General features: G+C 32.1%; 1 protein-coding gene across 1 annotated transcript; it reads left to right on the forward strand.

The window, feature by feature from the left end:
* The first annotated feature begins 4197 nt into the window (after positions 1-4197).
* LOC108454723 (long chain acyl-CoA synthetase 6, peroxisomal-like) lies at positions 4198-14567 on the forward strand. The gene is made up of 23 exons (XM_017753272.2): positions 4198-4481; positions 5139-5199; positions 5301-5378; positions 5500-5571; positions 5656-5737; positions 5934-6039; positions 6137-6213; positions 9170-9214; positions 9483-9569; positions 9677-9766; positions 9918-9997; positions 10074-10167; positions 10629-10717; positions 11280-11368; positions 12081-12210; positions 12293-12411; positions 12632-12755; positions 12875-12961; positions 13363-13466; positions 13606-13691; positions 13772-13858; positions 13956-14042; positions 14269-14567. Exons 1-23 carry the CDS (start codon positions 4301-4303, stop codon positions 14359-14361), a joined length of 2148 nt encoding a protein of 715 aa, XP_017608761.1. The 5' UTR covers positions 4198-4300; the 3' UTR covers positions 14362-14567.
* The last annotated feature ends 3220 nt before the right edge of the window (positions 14568-17787 follow it).

The following is a 17787-nucleotide window of genomic DNA, read 5'->3' on the forward strand; positions in this document are numbered from 1 at the left end:
CTGCACACCATAAGTACTGTTTACATCATATAGGGTCTAACTACATGGGTCGATACCATAAGGATGCGGAGCGGTGACATGTCATTACCATGGGTATGTTGTGCATAGAATTTCTTTCATGTATAATAGCTTATCATATACATTTGGGTTATTTTTCTTGATTGCAATATTGATTGTCATTGACAATGTACGAGCTCGTCTAACATCGATTCCATGAAATGCTGGAAAGAATACGAGCTATAAACCGACTGGGTACGAAGTACCTCGATGGGATACCAAAAGAGTAGTGGATTCAGTCGTACAACGAATGACTATGATACGAGGATATGACCACGAGCCTAGCGGGATGCATTAGTTCTGTACTAAAAGGAATGCGTCATTTTTTGGTAACCTTGGTGGTTAAGGAAAAGTATTTTCGATTAGCAACCTTATTTCCAAAGCGGGTTGAGACATACACGGGAAATATAGAACAAAGTCACATTTGGTGTGAGTCGGTGCTGAAAATTATTGGGGAAAATGTAGAAATCATGAACTTAACAACTTTAGTGTGTCACTTGCTACCAAATCTAGTATTTTAGGTTAAGTAGCCCTAAAGACTCGATCGAAGAGTTACTAGTGAAGTATACCTAGTAAACTTGAGACAAATGACCTACAATTGTGGGATATTTCAAGCGCTTCGTTATCCATGTGCAAATGTAATTGTGGCATGTGCCGTAACCCGTGTAGATTGCATAACCTACATTAACAAAGTTTACAAACTTGAACGCACATATAATGTTTGAAAATTTGATTGTGTTGAATGTGTTGATGCAAGGAATAGTTGTACGTGTTGTGGTGCTTGTGTCAAATAAACTAGAGCTGAAAGTGTTGATGCGGGGAAAAATTGTGGATGTTGTGATGCTTATGTCAAATAAACTGAGTTAGAACGAAAAATTTATGAACCATACTGACTAGGAGGTTGCACGAAAACCGGATCCTCTTGTAGAGGTAGAGCAGATGTTGATCCCCTGTGACATTTTCTCCAGACCTAGGATTGATGGGCCCTCATCTTGACCTCTTACAGTGATGTTGCCTACTCTATTTTGAAGTTAGTAGTAGAAATGACTTGTCATTGTGCCAGAACCAATCCATGTAATTTGGAGATATCACCAACTACGACGTAAGAAATGATTTACACATTGGCAAGTAATCGTACCTACGTTGCCAGATCTCGATATAATTTTTATGGAATGTTGGCCAATCTTCCTCGAGTCTCCCCCGCATATTAATCTTAACCAGGTCATCGAGCTCCTAGGGTGGCAACGGAATCATAAACCCAAACTGTTGTATCACTCGATCAAATTCATGCATCTTTACCGTTGCAAAAATAACTAACAACACTTTCATGTGCCAGATGTTGCGACTGGCCAAAAATTCAGCCGAAATACATTCTTAAATCCTCGAATTCACATATGGCATCCATACAAATTGCTGTACGAATTTATAAATTTTAGTACCTGCCTAATATTTAATTTCAAATGTTGAAATAAAAAACCGATAACTTCGATCATAAACTAACCTCCTCTTTGATTTGATGATCTAAAGCTAGTTGGATATCCTTAAGCTCGGTTGGTATACCACTATATCTAGCGGGCTTATTCCACCTATTCAAATAATATGTTATTTCAAAATTACAACAATGAAAAATAAAAACGATAATGGTATTATCAAATGAATTTTACCATATTACAAGTGAGAATTTGTAAAGGAGTTCCACTCAGAGGCATAAAAATGGTAGTCGATACTATGCCTATGATTGAAGAAGGAGCATGTAACTAGCGAATTTAACTGTATTTGGTATTGTCACTTGACACATTTCTCGGTACAATATCACCACCGCTAAGCCCCAACTAAGTCATCTTGCTTCTTTCAAGTCAGCTAGTAGTAGTAGCCACTTTAAATGTACAAGATTGCAAGATTTATCTGGCATTAGTAGACCCCTGATCAACCTCTAGATAAATGCGCGTGCGAATTGTTCTTTTTCAACGTCACTCGAGGAAGCGTAGATAGTTTTGAAGTTGTCCTCCAACCATCTCATCTCAATTTGGCTACCCCTAAACTTGTCTGACACATTTCTTAGTAGTTACTTGCATGTTGCACTCTAATCGGCACTAATCACTGGCCTTGTAATGACTTCCTCCTCAACTGGAAGATCGAGTTGTAGACTAACGTCATCGAGTGTAATTGTACACTCACTGTAGGGAAAATAGAATGTGTATGCCTCAGGTCTCCATCTTTCGACCAAAACACTGATAAGTGGGGGCATCCAAGTTAGCCCCCCTGAGTATGTGAGCCACGTATAAAACTCCTTCATCTCACAAGTCTTCATAAATAACATTCGATGCACCTTTGCTTTAATTGTCTATGTACGTCTCCAAAATTCGATCTTCGGGCTGAGAATATAAACAAAAAAAATTAATAATCAGCATAATAATTAACTATTTAAAATTAAATAATTTAATAATATTTTCTTACCATCTGTCATTGAACGTTAGAGATATGCTTGTCATCTGAACGAATATGTTGATTTGTCATTTAAAAATTATAAGGAATAAAATAAGATCGAAGAGAATAAAATTCAAAAAAAGAATTAAAGAAATAATTGAGGATTGATGATTGAGAATTGAAAATTGAAAATTGAGGAATGAGTATTGAGTACTGAGTTAAAAAGAATGAAGTTTAGAAGAATTTATATAGAAAAATTATGATTGTTGGATTCATTTTAGTCATTGGAAAAGTCATATCTATATTTACTCATAATTCAATTTTTTTTCACAATAAAATTCATTTCTATTATTGCGAACTCAACTGCAATTCAATCAAGTATATTAAAACCGTTGATTTATTACTTATTTGGTATCAAGATCACACACATATATATATACATAATCAATTAAAAATTAAATGAGTGTAAATGAAGCAATGGTATTAATTGTATATAACATATACAAGCTAATTAGTTTCAGAGTAAAATTTTTAATTCCTCTTATAACAGCAAATGCAAAGATTAAGGACGAAATTAAACCTTTATCAGGCCAACCTAACTCGAACGAAAATTAAACATGGACATTAAAAAGGAAGCCAAGCTCACAAGCTTTCAACTTATCAACATTTGGACGTGAAGACAAGAAGCATTTATTGTGTTGACACCAAACATGCAATAAAAAACTGACAACTGGGACATTTGACATGATTTTTATAAAATTATGTAAAATACTATTTAAAAAGTATCCAAAGTTTTAGTTAAAATTGTAAAATTGAAGGTTTAAAATTTATGTATTTTTATGGTCAAATCTTACCATATATATTAGTTTTTTTTTATAAAATATATAAAATACTTTCATAATAATGTATTTTATTTTGTGAAAAGTAAGATTACTTTTAGTTATATTTTAATTAAATTGATATTCGGTTGATTCATGATATCAATTTAATTAAGAGTTTAAATAATAATATAAATACAATAAATATATATTTAAATTTGTATAAATATATTTCTTATATTAAAGGAATAATATTTGATATATGATTATTACATAAATCTAAGGGGAACAAAATCCTAAAACATAAATTAAATGTTAATTATAACCATTATTTTATTATTTTTAGAGTTTAAAGATCTTATGATTTTGTGAGAGAAAAATATAATATTATAAATAGTATCTAATTATATTTTAATAAAGTTGGTAGAATTTATATATAAGTTTGTTATATTTTTTATATTTAATAATAAAATATTATTATTTTTTTGATAATGTATGAGATTTATGTATCGAAAATAAAAATCATGAATGCAATTATAATATGAATGAAGATAATAATAATCACTATATGATAGCAGCACAACTATAACGTGAGTGAAAAGAAATAACATCTTTGTAAACAAAACTAAATGTCTTTTTGGTTGAATATTATTAGGATGCATTGGGTAGCGAGTGGGCATGGACTCTTGAGTAGTACCAAGGGAGAAGAATTCTGTTGCCGATTGATTGGGGCTTTGTGTGTTTGATCGGGTGCCACAATGTATTCTTGACTTGTTGCTAGCTGATACTATGGGTGTCGCATTTTCACTACTAGATGACATAATCTGAGTTAGAAGTTGGTTAGTGAGATGATGAAAATTAGACACAATATAAAGACAAAAGTGTCCCTTTCCATTCTTTATTCATTTGAGCCATATTTTCTTTCATCCCGTTTCAGATGGAAAAACAGAAAACGCAAAAGGATAGCTCTTATCTAAAAACCGTAACGAACTCTTATAATGTCATCATTAAAATCCAAACGCGCCATACCAGAAAACGGGAAAGGATTCACCTCAATGGATTCCACCACAGCTCAACGTCGACTTAACTCCATTCATGCCCACCTTGTTTCAGTCGTTGACTCCGCCTTTTCTCATTCCCACCTCCGCTCTTCCCCAACCGCTGCTGAGTTCCTCTCTGGTACGTTTCAGATGAAAATTGCTTTCTCTGCTTTGGGAGGTTGCTTTAGGCTTAATATTCCCTTCCATTAAAAAAGTAACATCTTTTTATCGGTACTATTAATGTATATCCTGGGTCTGGGATGGTCTTGATTGATTGTTCTTTTTTCATTGGTCTATCTTATTATGATGTAGAAACTGGAAAAGATTCTTCTTAAAATAAAATCTGGCAATTATGCATAAGAAGCATGAACTTGACAGTTCATTAAGACCTTTCGATTGTAGGATTTTGAGGACTGTCTTTCAGATAGAGACCAATAAGTATTTTGGTTGGATTTAATTTGTATCATAAGTATTTCGATCATTCTTGTAGATCGGTCACTGGGGAAATAATAATTGGTTTGAAGGGTTACTGGTGTCTTTATTGAACTAATTCTAGAGGGTAAAACTATGGTTTGAGTTTGAATTTGAAGTAATGGTTGCATGTTTATGTGAAAAAGAGCTTGTTTGTAGGAAGTGACCATGTATTTTGAGGCAGAGGAAGAGATGTTAGCGGCTGATAGCCAATTCATCTGATTTATCATTCAGAAGCTGCCATCTATTGCTAATTTTTTCTGTGATTAACTAACATATATTGATATTGATATTGAAATTGAAATTGAAATTGATCTTTGAGCAGAACAGAATTACAGTGTTGTGCTGCCAGAGAAATTGCAGACAGGAAAATGGAATGTATACAGGTAACACTCTGCTACTATCCTTTATTCTTCTTTTTGGTCTCTGCCTTAACCCATCTTTGTTCGGCTGTTGTCTTATTTTTCAACTTTATGCCTTATGGCAGATCTGCTCGCTCTCCGTTGAAGCTAGTATCGCGATTTCCCAATCATCCTGATATTGGTACATTGCACGACAATTTTTTGTAAGCATCTTCTTTTAGATAGTGTGTGGCTATTGTCCAATGCATCAATGCTTTATCATCTATTTCATTTTGAAGTACATCCGATGGTTTCTTCACTTACTGATTATTATTATTTATTTAGACTCGCCGTTGATTTCTTTGGAGATAACAATTATCTCGGTACAAGAATTCGAGTCGATGGAACGGTTGGAGAGTATGTTTCCTTTTGACAAAATGAAGGTCACATTTTGTTGTCAAAGTTCTCATTTGCTTTCATTTTTATGTTCTATTCATCAAGGTATAAGTGGATGACATACCGAGAAGCTGCTACAGCTCGAACAGCCATTGGTTGCGGCCTAATACATCATGGAATACTAAAGGTAGAGTGGTTTTTCAGTAGTAATTATATGTTTATATTACCAGGTGAACATATGTGCATCACTCTGTCAGTCAAACTCATTCATCTTTTATTGAAGTATCTCTCTCTGACCTTTGACACACATGGAAAAACATAAAAAAATCTGAACATATCTGTATCCGACACTAACACCTCAAGTTTTGCTTTTATAATGACAGGGCTCTTGTATTGGATTATATTTCATCAATAGACCAGAATGGATCATTGTTGATCATGCTTGCTCTGCGTATTCCCTTATATCAGTTCCTTTATATGACACTCTAGGTTTGCCACTGCCCCAAATGCTTTCCTTTTCGATTCAATATTTGTCCAACTTGGCCTATTGCTAAGATGCTATGTCGAAAATCATGTTTCTCTGCAGGTCCAGATGCTGTCAAGTACATCATAAATCATGCGGAACTAAAAGCCGTATTTTGCGTGCCTCAGACTTTGAATCCTGTAAGTTCAACCCTTCAATGGTGCATGCATGATTTGAAATGTTGGTATTTGGGATAAAAATAAACTAATAAGAAATTAAAGAAGGCTTCAGGGCGTGTATTAAAGCCCCTTTAAGGTTCTATTCATCCCCACTATATGAATTTGGTCTGTAGGAGAATAAAATTTTTTTTTGATGTGTCAAACAAATAAAATTGGACTCCTATTTATAGGAGTCCTCATGTCTTTTCGCAAAAATACAACTATCTAAATGGATAATCACATCTTTTAATAATAAACATAATAATTCAATATATATCTCATTTAATAATCATGATTCATTGTTAAAATCAAGTAATATAATTTTTGAATTCAAGAGACATTACCCATCATTATGAAATAAGATAACTTTTGGTTAATAATCAAACGATATAACTTTTTGTTACTTATAACTTTTCATTTGCAACAATCAGAACATTATATATATTTTGAAAATGTTCCAACAATCTCCTCCCACTCACAAAATATTCTAGATTTTGATAATCTTGAAAATCAATTGCATAAATGAAAGCGTCTTACGATAGAACCTCCACTTAGTGAAAACATGTTAAAGTTAATCGAAATTGCATGGTAGGTAAGCTTGAACCAGCTATTGCAATTGATTAACTGAATACATATCACACAACGATTTCAAAACCAATCAATACACAATATCTAGGGACACTATTTTGGCCATGTGTCTGTAACCTTTTTTCATGAATGCTGTTAGATTCAAGCTCTTGAGATCCTAAAAGCAGTCACACTTTCACTCATATAGGTAGATCTTATCAAGAGTGTTCTTATAATTATAACACTTTAACATATTTATGTTATGGATTTATTAAAAGTATAATACTCATCATTTCCCTATTATTATGGGTATCTAGTACTTTTCACTCTTGGATGATATTATAATTCTTTTATAGTGCTAGCAGTCACATATTGATGATGTACTTTGTTTCATTGGACTCAAGACTTGACGTTATATCAAGCATTGAGTCGAGTTTTCTTTATGGGTGACACAAATATTATGGGTTTGTATCTCATCCTTAAATTTTCAACTTTCCAACTTAGCTATATTAATAATTTATACCATATGGTGAAATTTTATATTTATTTGTGTCTTGAAAGTTTTCAAGACCAACATCTCCACCATGTTCAATTATCCATTTTTTCGTAAAAGAATGCTATTAAGGATATCATTTCTACTACTATCAAATTACAATGATCATGTTATCTTTTCTTATCATGATGGTTTCATATTTGGCTATCTTTTTTAGTTATTGATATCCAAAAAATTAAATTCACAATTGCCAAATATATGAAAGCATACATCATGTCTTTTTCACCAAGTAAGTTGTTGTAAAGAAGCCTCAAATCTCTAGATGAAATTAGACAATATATTTTCCATTTGTCATAGTTTCTTTTTAAATACATGACAACTTCTTTTTTTTTTTTTTTTAAATTCATAGTCAAATATCATTATTTTTCTCAACACACCATATATATACACACAAGGGTGTAACATATATAGTCATTAAATGAATATCAATTGTCCAATCAAGTGGCTATAAAATTACACATTTATTAACCCTTCACACCTAAATGAGTCAAGTAGCATTCATATTGTTATTTTCATACTCACGAGATCTTTGATTCATAGCTTTCAAATTAAATTTCAAATTTTACTACATCTCAAAATTTTATAGAATCATGAGTTTATACACCATCATAAATATGCACAACATTTAAAAATGTGCAATCATATATAAAATCATTTAGGTTATGATTATTTTAAATCAACCAAGATGATTCATATTATATGATCATTTATATGATAAATTTTGATTTAGTGTATCATTTATCAATTAATGCACTTAAATAATGTCTCATGAGTAACATCATGGAATGAATTAAATTAATTCAACTCCAACCAAACATCTATATATGTTTTTGGCATAAGGCGCCAAACAAAACATCATTTCCTTCCATTTGCTCAAAAGTTTCATTAACTTCCTTTCTTTCTTCTTCCTTGCATGATATATAATATATATTATCTAATTATGTATGTAAAATATCATGTATATAATAAATTAACATTTGACTTTTTGAAAAATTAATCCATGAGACACTTATAATTTTTGCATAATATAATTAATCTCAATAAAACATAGTTATAAATTTCAATTCATGCAACAATACTTAACCAAAAATTTGATGTACCTCTTGTTGCTAGAAAGATTTCTTCTAAAAAGTTGTCTCATTACTAATAGTCATTCTTGTAGTATCATGATTGTAGTGGCATGTGAATGCACGATGAACAAAAACATTTTTTAATTTATCATAAATTGCAAAAATAAAATCTTAAAATTGTTGGAGTGTGGGGATAAAATTAAATTTATGAGAAATTAATGAAGGATTCAAGGCGTGTGTGTATCAATGTCATTTTCTTTAAGGTTCTATTTACCTTCACGCGAAGTATAGCAATGATATCAGTTTCTATAAAGAACTTCTTTAATGGTTCTTTATAGAACAATTTAGAATTATTAGAAGATGGATGAGAGTAGAAAGAAACTTTTGATGTGTCAAACAAATGAAATTTGACTCTTATTTATAGGTGTTCTCATGAACACAACTATCTAAATGTTTAGTTGCATCTTTTAACAATAAACATAATTATTCAACATATGTCTCCTTGAATAATCATGATTCATTTTAATAATTAAGTGATATAATTTTTGAGTTTAAGACACATAACTCATTACTATGAAGTGATAATAACTCTTTGTTAATAATCAAGTGATATAACTTTTGGTTACTTATAACTTTACATATGCAACTATTGTATAGATATATATATTTTAAAAATGTTCCCACATGAAAGAGATTTACTTTGAAAATTCAATCAGTACTAATCCATCTTTCTAATTGGAATTTGCAGTTGCTGAGCATTTTGTCCGAGATTCCATCTGTTCGTTTGATTGTGGTATAAACTTGCCTCATCTTTCTTTCCAAACCTTAACTTTCTTATTCTTTCCAAATAATCTGAGTATGGAGTATGGAGGATCCAAAGGCGAAGAGATTAAGGTTTTATAGTTGTTAGTGTTGGAAGAGTACATACTGATTGGAATCTCACGTGATCGGTGATGTGCCGGACATGATTTTCTGGATATGAGAACTTCATGGGAGCAACAAATGTACATACTCATTTGCCGTTTTTTCCAGAGTATAATATGTGCTTCTCTAATCTGCAGGTGGTTGGAGGAATGGAAAATGAAGTGCCTTCATTGCCATCATCAACTGGCATTCAGATTGTGACATATTCAAGATTATTAAATCAGGTAATTTTGGTGTAGCATAAGATCCATGTCTACTTTGTCAATGAACACATTTCTCCTGATTTTGGTGTCTGCTATAATTGTTTTTCATGTAAATATGGCTCCTTTAGGGCCGTAGTTACCTTCAGCCTTTTTGCCAACCAAAACCAGACGACATTGCTAGCATTTGCTACACCAGTGGTACAACAGGAACACCAAAGGTAACATTTATCTTTTCCCTGTGAATTTTAACAGATCTTTTCTAATTAACCGACCCCTGTATTTGGCCCAACTATTTTGGAGTCGAGTCAGGTTGGGGCATCTTGGACCAACAAGCATTAGTATCTAAGTAATCTTATTAATTTTGGTAAGGGAGTTGTGTTGACACATGGAAACTTGATTGCAAATGCTGCCGGCTTCTCCTTAGCTGTAAAATTTAACCCCAGAGACGTGTAAGTTCCATTGTTTTCAAATGATGTTTACATATTCACTTGTGTTGCTGGAAATATTTATTTGTGGTTTCTTCAGTTACATATCGTATCTTCCTTTGGCACACATTTTCGAACGATTTAATCAGATCAATTTAGCTCATTATGGAGTTGCAGTTGGATTCTACCAGGGGGTATGATCCTAAACCTTCACACCTCGTAATCATGTTTTATCAGTGTATTTTATTGTACCATTACCATGTTTATAAATTTATGCTAGATAAATTTTAATTTATTTGATAATTTTAGTGTTTTTAGGTAAAAGTACTATGAATGTCCTTATATTAGGAGTTAGATTACATTCAAATTAGTCATTGTTTGTTAGCTCAAAGAGTAAATTGATCTTTTCTGTTAAAAATTTCATTTATTTGTACTATTAATAACTGATATGATTTGAAGAATAACCAAACAATAACATATGGCGTGCCATGTATACCTCACGTTGATATATAGAGACTAATTTTTGAGTAAAAAAATAAAATATAATCTAAATTTTAATAAAAATCTTGATGATATTTTTTTAATATTTTAATTATATTCTCACGTTATACTATAGTCTGACTCATTATTGGTGGTTCTGGATCTTTAAATGTAGGATAACATGAGATTGATGGATGATCTGGCTGCTCTACGACCTACCTTATTCTGCAGCGTCCCTAGACTGTATAACAGAATTTATGCAGGGTACTAAATCCGATTATTAACTTCGTTATGGCCAGTGTTTAAAGAATGAGATTGGAGATTAAATATTTTATATAATTAAGCGGATTAAATTGGTTTTAGGTTGGATTGGATTCAGCTCGTTAATTTAAGTTAAAATTTGAAATTGACCTAAATAAAATATATAAAAAAATAAAATTTGAGTAAGTTTAGGTTATATCATTTTAAGTTGAGGTTAATTCATATTTGAGCCAAGTTTATTAGTTTAACTTTTCATGTCAGATTATTTGGAGTTCAGGTGTTTTGTCATTTAAGTTTGACAATTAAATTAAAATTATTTTGCGTTATTTGTGTTGTTCCAGGTTTGAATCATGTATAGTTAAAGTCATTTTAGAATTTAGGTTAATTTTTTTATAAATCTTATTCAGTTTGAAAGATTCTGATTGCTTAATATGTATGAAAGTGGATGTAGTATGAATTCTTAGTTCAACTAATTTAACTGATATTTAGGGGTCCTACATTTTTGAAGTTGGTTACCACTGATTTTTTAAATTAAATAATATTTTGAAACTCTTCCCGTGTGCAGTATTCTGAACGCTGTGAAGGAATCGGGTACCCTGAAGGAGAGGCTTTTTAATGCTGCCTACAACTCTAAGAAGCAAGCAATAATGAATGGTAAAGACTTTTTCTTTGGTATGATGAATGGTAAAGACTTGATTGCATCATTATATTGGTGTGTTTTTTAAAGTATTAAAAACTATGTAATAAATGTATTTATTAAATGTTCATATAAAATTAATTTTTGCTTTAGTTATAACAATAAAGTGCATTGTAAAGTTTTTATTGATATATTATATTATAATTTAATTTTTATATGTGAGGATAATTTAATAATTTCATAATTTAGTTGATGTCCATTGACCCATAACACCAATTCAGTAAAAGATTTTATTTAAGTAATTATGACACCAACTCAACAAATAATTTAATATAAGTATAAATAGATACGAATAGTTCGACTATATATTCTCATAACATTCATACCAATATTTTAAGGAAAATGAAAATGTTAGATAGAATATTTTGTATTTTAGGATAGATAATGATCCGAAAAATAAACATAATGATAAATTTGGTTATTTTATTTTAATTAAATTTGACCATTAGCGTCAAAATTGGCAAAAGATGTAACATTGTTAGAACATATATATATCGGAAGACGTCTATACTTTTAAACTTCTATATGTCAAAAAATGAAAATCAATTTTGAATATGGATAGATTTGAGAAGATGAAAAGTTAAAAGCTAAAGTCCATATATATTGCTAAAAGAAGATGCCCTTTGTTATCACTTTACCATATTGATATGTATATAATCTGTTATTCAGGAAAGAGTCCTTCTCCCATATGGGACAGATTGGTATTCAACAAAATAAAAGCTAGACTTGGAGGACGTGTTCGTTTTATGGCTTCCGGTGCTTCACCCTTGTCTCCTGATGTCATGGACTTCTTGAAGATGTATGTTTTTGGTTTCTACCTTAAAAAATTTAACTGTAGCATTGCTTTGTGGCCGTTATCTAAAATGGTCATGAATCTGCAGATGCTTTGGTGGTCATATAATTGAAGGTTATGGAATGACCGAGACATCATGTGTCATAAGTTGCATGGATGAGGGTGATATTCTTTCTGGCCATGTTGGCTCTCCTAATCCAGCTTGTGGTGAGTAGCTGCTTTGCACTTTTTTTTTCTTTTTTTTCATAAAAGTATTTATGTTCGACATTTATGTGGAAATATAATCTCAAAAGACCTTTCAAAATACATGAAAAAGAATGAATATCTGACATTCACACATGAATTCAAGTACATAGGTTATTGGTGTATTCTTGTATATATATATATTTATTGGTATTACGTTCATACATTATCCATGTTATTCCAGAAATAAAGCTGGTGGACGTCCCAGAAATGAACTACACATCAGATGACCAGCCTTATCCTCGTGGAGAAATCTGTGTTAGGGGTCCAATTGTTTTCCAAGGATATTACAAAGATGAAATGCAAACGTAGGCTACGCACATGTGGATCCCACTTTTTCTTTTTTCTTTTGGGGTTCTTATTGAAAGTTGAAACTTTCATGAATAGAAGATTGAATTTGTCTAAAAATGTACGAGTTTTTGAACAGGAGAGAAGTACTTGATGAAGATGGATGGCTTCATACCGGGGATATAGGGCTATGGCATACTGGAGGCCGTCTAAAGATTATTGATAGGTATACTCTAACATGATGTGTTCATTACTTAAATGTTAAAACGCCTATTGGACAGAGGTGTTAGGAATTTAGCTTCTCTGTAAAATCTTGATTTTTAGTCTTGTAAATAGAGATAATAGATACCTAAGAGGTTTTCCATTTAGAGTTTAACTCGGTTCGACTCCAATAACCTCCGACTATATTGGAGTCGAACCCAGTCCAGGAAATAACTGGAAGCTGTGGTTTCAACCTAGTTGGTTCATGCTATAAAGGGTTATCATTAAAAGGTGACATCTAGTAGGTTCCAACCTTTGCATATGCAAGCCCTTACCTTATTCTCAAACTGCAAACACGCTTATATAAATAAACTGCTACCTGAATTGGATTGTATATCTTACTGGAAAATGTGTGAATTGGTACAGGAAGAAGAATATTTTTAAGCTGGCTCAGGGAGAGTACATAGCTCCGGAAAAGGTTGAAAATGTATATGCTAAATGCAAATTTATAGCCCAGTGTTTTATATATGGTAAGATAATGGGGTTTGTTTGTAATTTCCTATTATTCTTTTTTTTGGTAGCTGCTGACATAATGGGGTTTGTTTGTAATTTCCTATTATTCTGTTTTTTTAGTAGCTGCTGACACTGCAATTAATTTTTGCTTCGTAGGAGACAGCCTTAATTCTTCATTAGTAGCAATTGTGTCGGTGGACCAAGATGCTCTTAAAGCATGGGCCTCATCTCAAGGCATTAAGGTGATCTATTTTATGGACACAGGTATGACATGAAACAACATTAAAAGGGCTAATTGTTATATTCCAATGATTAAGTGCAGTACAAAGATTTAGAACAGTTGTGCAATGACCCAAGGGCAAGAGCTGCTGTACAGGCTGAGATGGATGCTGTTGGAAGAGATGCTCAGGCAAATACTTGTTCATCAATTCCTTGTTTTCTTCAATAATTTTTCATTTACTTCTTCACTAAAGCCTTGAATTTTGAATTGCTCGATTTTGGGACAGTTGAGAGGCTTCGAATTTGCAAAATCCGTGACGTTGGTGCTCGAACCCTTTACCATGGAAAATGGTCTCCTTACTCCTACATTTAAGGTGAGTAATTATAAGAGAAAGAAAATCATCTATATTTTTTTTATAATTTAATGTCATTTCAACATTTTTATATTTATCCTGAAAAAAAATCAAATCTAACATAATAATTAAAATCAGAATTCGTCTTGTTAACTTATCAGTTTTATTTTGTATCTTTTTTCAATAATTTAATATTATTTTAGTATTTTCATCCTAAATTTTGTGTCTTACTAATTTTTGTTGGCAGATTAAGAGAGCCCAAGCAAAGGCGTATTTTGCAAAAGCAATTTCAGATATGTATGCAGAGCTTACTACATCCGATTCCTCTCCTGTTAAATAATTGTGAGAATTGGATGCAACTAAACATACGTAGAATCCTTTTCCTCTGTAATTGTTTGCCTCTGTAAACTATTAGCATATTGAAACAATGTCATATTTGTTGAATAACATTTAATTAAATCACTATTTAGATTATAAGGTAAAGTTAAGATTTTTGTTTATAAGGTCGGAAATAAAATTATAAAATTTTGATGGGCTGAAGCTAAATATATTGTGTTGAAAATACTTATATTTACATATTGAAGGACCTTATATAATAATTTTACCATTTGGCCAAGGGGCTAAGGGGCAAAGGTCTTTGCTTGACTCCTCCTACTCCTCTGGAAACAAATATTATTAACACATATGTAATATGTATTAAACTAAAATAAAGTCAGTTTGAATTATGAGTAAAAAATTAAATAGATAAAATAAATTAGATTAAGAATATTAAATGCACTCAAATTGTTTATCATGGTATTGTATTTTTTCTTTAGTTGGTATCTAGTTGACTTGTGATACCAACTTAATTAACGACATTATCAATACTAGAAATTCTATCAGTCGGATATGTGTGTGGACACTACGTATTTAGCACACTGGTGTGTAACACCCTAAAATTAGTATTTGTGGTTTGTTAGATTTTATTATTAGCAAATATCTATTTCAATGATTAAGAGCTTTAATTATTTGGGTTCTTGGATTTAAATTTTAAAATTCAATCGTTTTTGTTCCTAGATTAAAATAAAATATGTTTTGTTGTCAAAAATTTAGAGTTAATTTTAAATGAGTTGTTTTTAAAAAAAATAATAAAATCAAGTAATTAATATATAATGTTTTATCTTTTGAATTTTGTTTTAAAATAAATAATACAAATTTCATATATTTTGTTTTTATCCTTTCCTTTTTAAATAAATTCTATTTTTATTAAAAACCAAAACTCACGTTGATCACTTCTGTTATTTCCCTAACCCACACCGCAAATTTCAATTCCAAATTTGGATTTTGCTTTTATCTTCTATTATTTCGTTTCTTGTTTTGGGATTTTCTTTAATCGTTTGGGCTGCTGTTAGCTTTGTGATCCTTTGATTGCAAATCCAAGGGTAAGGTGTTTAAGTTCAATATGTTATGCGCTATTTATAGTTGTGTTGGACGTTGTGTTGCGTTAAATCGATTTAGTGATATTGTATTAATTCTAATGCATTTTTTTAGGAGTAGTACAAGAGGCAGTGGGTAACCCTCCAACGATTTAGAATTTGCATAGTAGCTGTTCGTTCATCGGTAAGTGTGTGGATGTGTTATGAAGGGTTATTTTAGTTTGATTGGGGTCGATTATTAGTTACGATTTCGCGTTTGATTGGGGTCGATTATTAGTTACGATTTCGCGAATTATTATTGAAATTTGGTTGTGTTATTTGTCAATTTAGGTTCTGGGATTACTTGTGTTTGAATCAGCATCAGAATGTACCCAGGAGTTATTGAAAACACGAAAAAATAACAATTGGCAAAAGCAAAAAAAGTTCACTGTCGATGCCATATGGCCGTGTGACAGACTGTGTGCTAGACCTTATGTGACACATAGTCTGGGCTATTTGGATCGTGTGAGCTACACGAGTGTGTGTGGGATATGTGGGCCATATGAGTTTGCCATTTGGGTCGTGTAGGCCATACGGGCGTGTGGGCCCGAAATTCTAAAATTTTCCCTAGGGTCGTACGTGAGGTCCTGATTGACTGTGGGCTTTTCTAGGGTCAGTATGTGAGTAAATGTACTGTATAACATGAAATCTAGACATCTGTTAGTATAGTTTTTGCTATCTGTAAGAGTAATTAAGTTGTCGTCTGATAAATAAACCTGAAAATTGATGTTAAGTATATGATGTGTATCTGATATGTCGTGCATATAAAACTAGATCATGTATAATTCTTGCTTTGAATATGTATGACATTTATTATTTTCTGTATTTGCATCTGGGTTGGGTTGTAAATAACATGTGGAGGAAGTGATTCTGTAAATTGGCGATAAATTGCCTATTGATCTGGCAGCTCGGCTGCAACTATTTTGTAAAGTGTCCTATTGACACTAAGTGGTGTGTAGGGATGGATGGGTGTTTTATACTCATATGGTGTGTTGAGATGGTCAAAGATGGTGTGCAGCGACTAGGGGTAGGATTATATGTTGTATCTGTTCTGTTCTGTTATAAATCTACTTATGATAATATGTCTAATATGCATTTAATTGCTTTAAGTTATTCGATATACACTGAGTGTCAAAAACTCACTCTTTGTCTGACTAATATTTTCAGGTAATCTTCAGACTTAGGCAGGTCGGTGCAAATGGGAGCTCGGTTATTTAAAATTTGGTATTTTGGTTCAGTAAGTTCTTGGACTCTCTAGACTCTTTGGACTGTTTGGATTTTTAAACTTATTCTCGTATTTTGCTTAATATTGCGCAAATGTTTTAGTCGACAAAATTCGTATCTCTACCAAATTAAAGGTTTTCAAACAATGAACCGTGTTTCTCAAATATTCCTATTTAAGGAGTCTTCCACTGCAAAAATTATAAGTTCTAGAAAATATAAACAAAACAACATTTTTTGTAAAAGAACAATAAGAAATGATTTCGAATAATTGGGATTTTGAAAGTTTATGACGATTTTCTAGTTACTAAAAAACCAAAATTTCAATCATGTTAAGTAAAAACTCTAGAGTTGGCCATAATATCTAAGCTGGGTTTGGAGTGTTACCTTTAGTGGTATCAGAGTTAGATTGTAAAACTTGGGCTATGAAATTTAGGATAAAAATTTTTGTGAAAATTATTTTTTGAGTAAAGTATATTTCTACATTAATTTGAAAAACAAATCTTTGAAATACCGAGTCTCCAACACGCCGACCTTGTAAGTACTTCTGACTTAGTTAAAATCTTAGTTTAGAAAACTCTGAAAGCGTTAGAACTACTATGAAATAGTTAGACTAAAATGAAGCTTTGTAAATTCTTTTGATAATATTCCGAGCATAAAATGTCTGTTAATGAAACATTTGAACTAATACATAAAACTTTGTAATGTAGTTAAACGAACTATTAGTGCACGTGGAACTCGTGGTCGTTGTACTTGTAGGCATGGCAGGCACCGTAGCGGGGCTCGAGTTGAGTCGTCCTCGATGGGTAGTTTGTCCAATCTGGATACGAGTGAGACACTAGCTACACCTACTACTGACACTGGGTCTCAAAGTCGCTCGACTGGGATGACACATTGTCCTAAGCCATGCTTAGAGTTTTGGAGAGGGTCGTTGGGCCTCATTTTGTTTTTGGGAGTCATGGGTCAGTAACTGAACGACTACAGTCTAATTGAACTGAGTTGTTTAGGGGCATCACTAGAGTCACCCCGGTTGTGGCCGAATATTGATTGGAGGCCATAGAGAGGATTATGAATGACATCGACTGCACCCT

The sequence above is a fragment of the Gossypium arboreum genome, chromosome 9 (assembly GCF_025698485.1).
Source record: "Gossypium arboreum isolate Shixiya-1 chromosome 9, ASM2569848v2, whole genome shotgun sequence".
Classification (NCBI taxonomy): Eukaryota; Viridiplantae; Streptophyta; class Magnoliopsida; order Malvales; family Malvaceae; genus Gossypium; species Gossypium arboreum.

Bases quoted from the DNA above. Each gene is read 5' to 3' on its own strand.
- LOC108454723 (XM_017753272.2), top strand. From the start codon at position 4,301: ATGTCATCATTAAAATCCAAACGCGCCATACCAGAAAACGGGAAAGGA. The intron at 4,482-5,138 runs GTACGTTTCAGA...ATCTTTGAGCAG, and splicing joins CGCTGCTGAGTTCCTCTCTG to AACAGAATTACAGTGTTGTG. The intron at 10,718-11,279 runs GTACTAAATCCG...TCCCGTGTGCAG, and splicing joins TATAACAGAATTTATGCAGG to TATTCTGAACGCTGTGAAGG.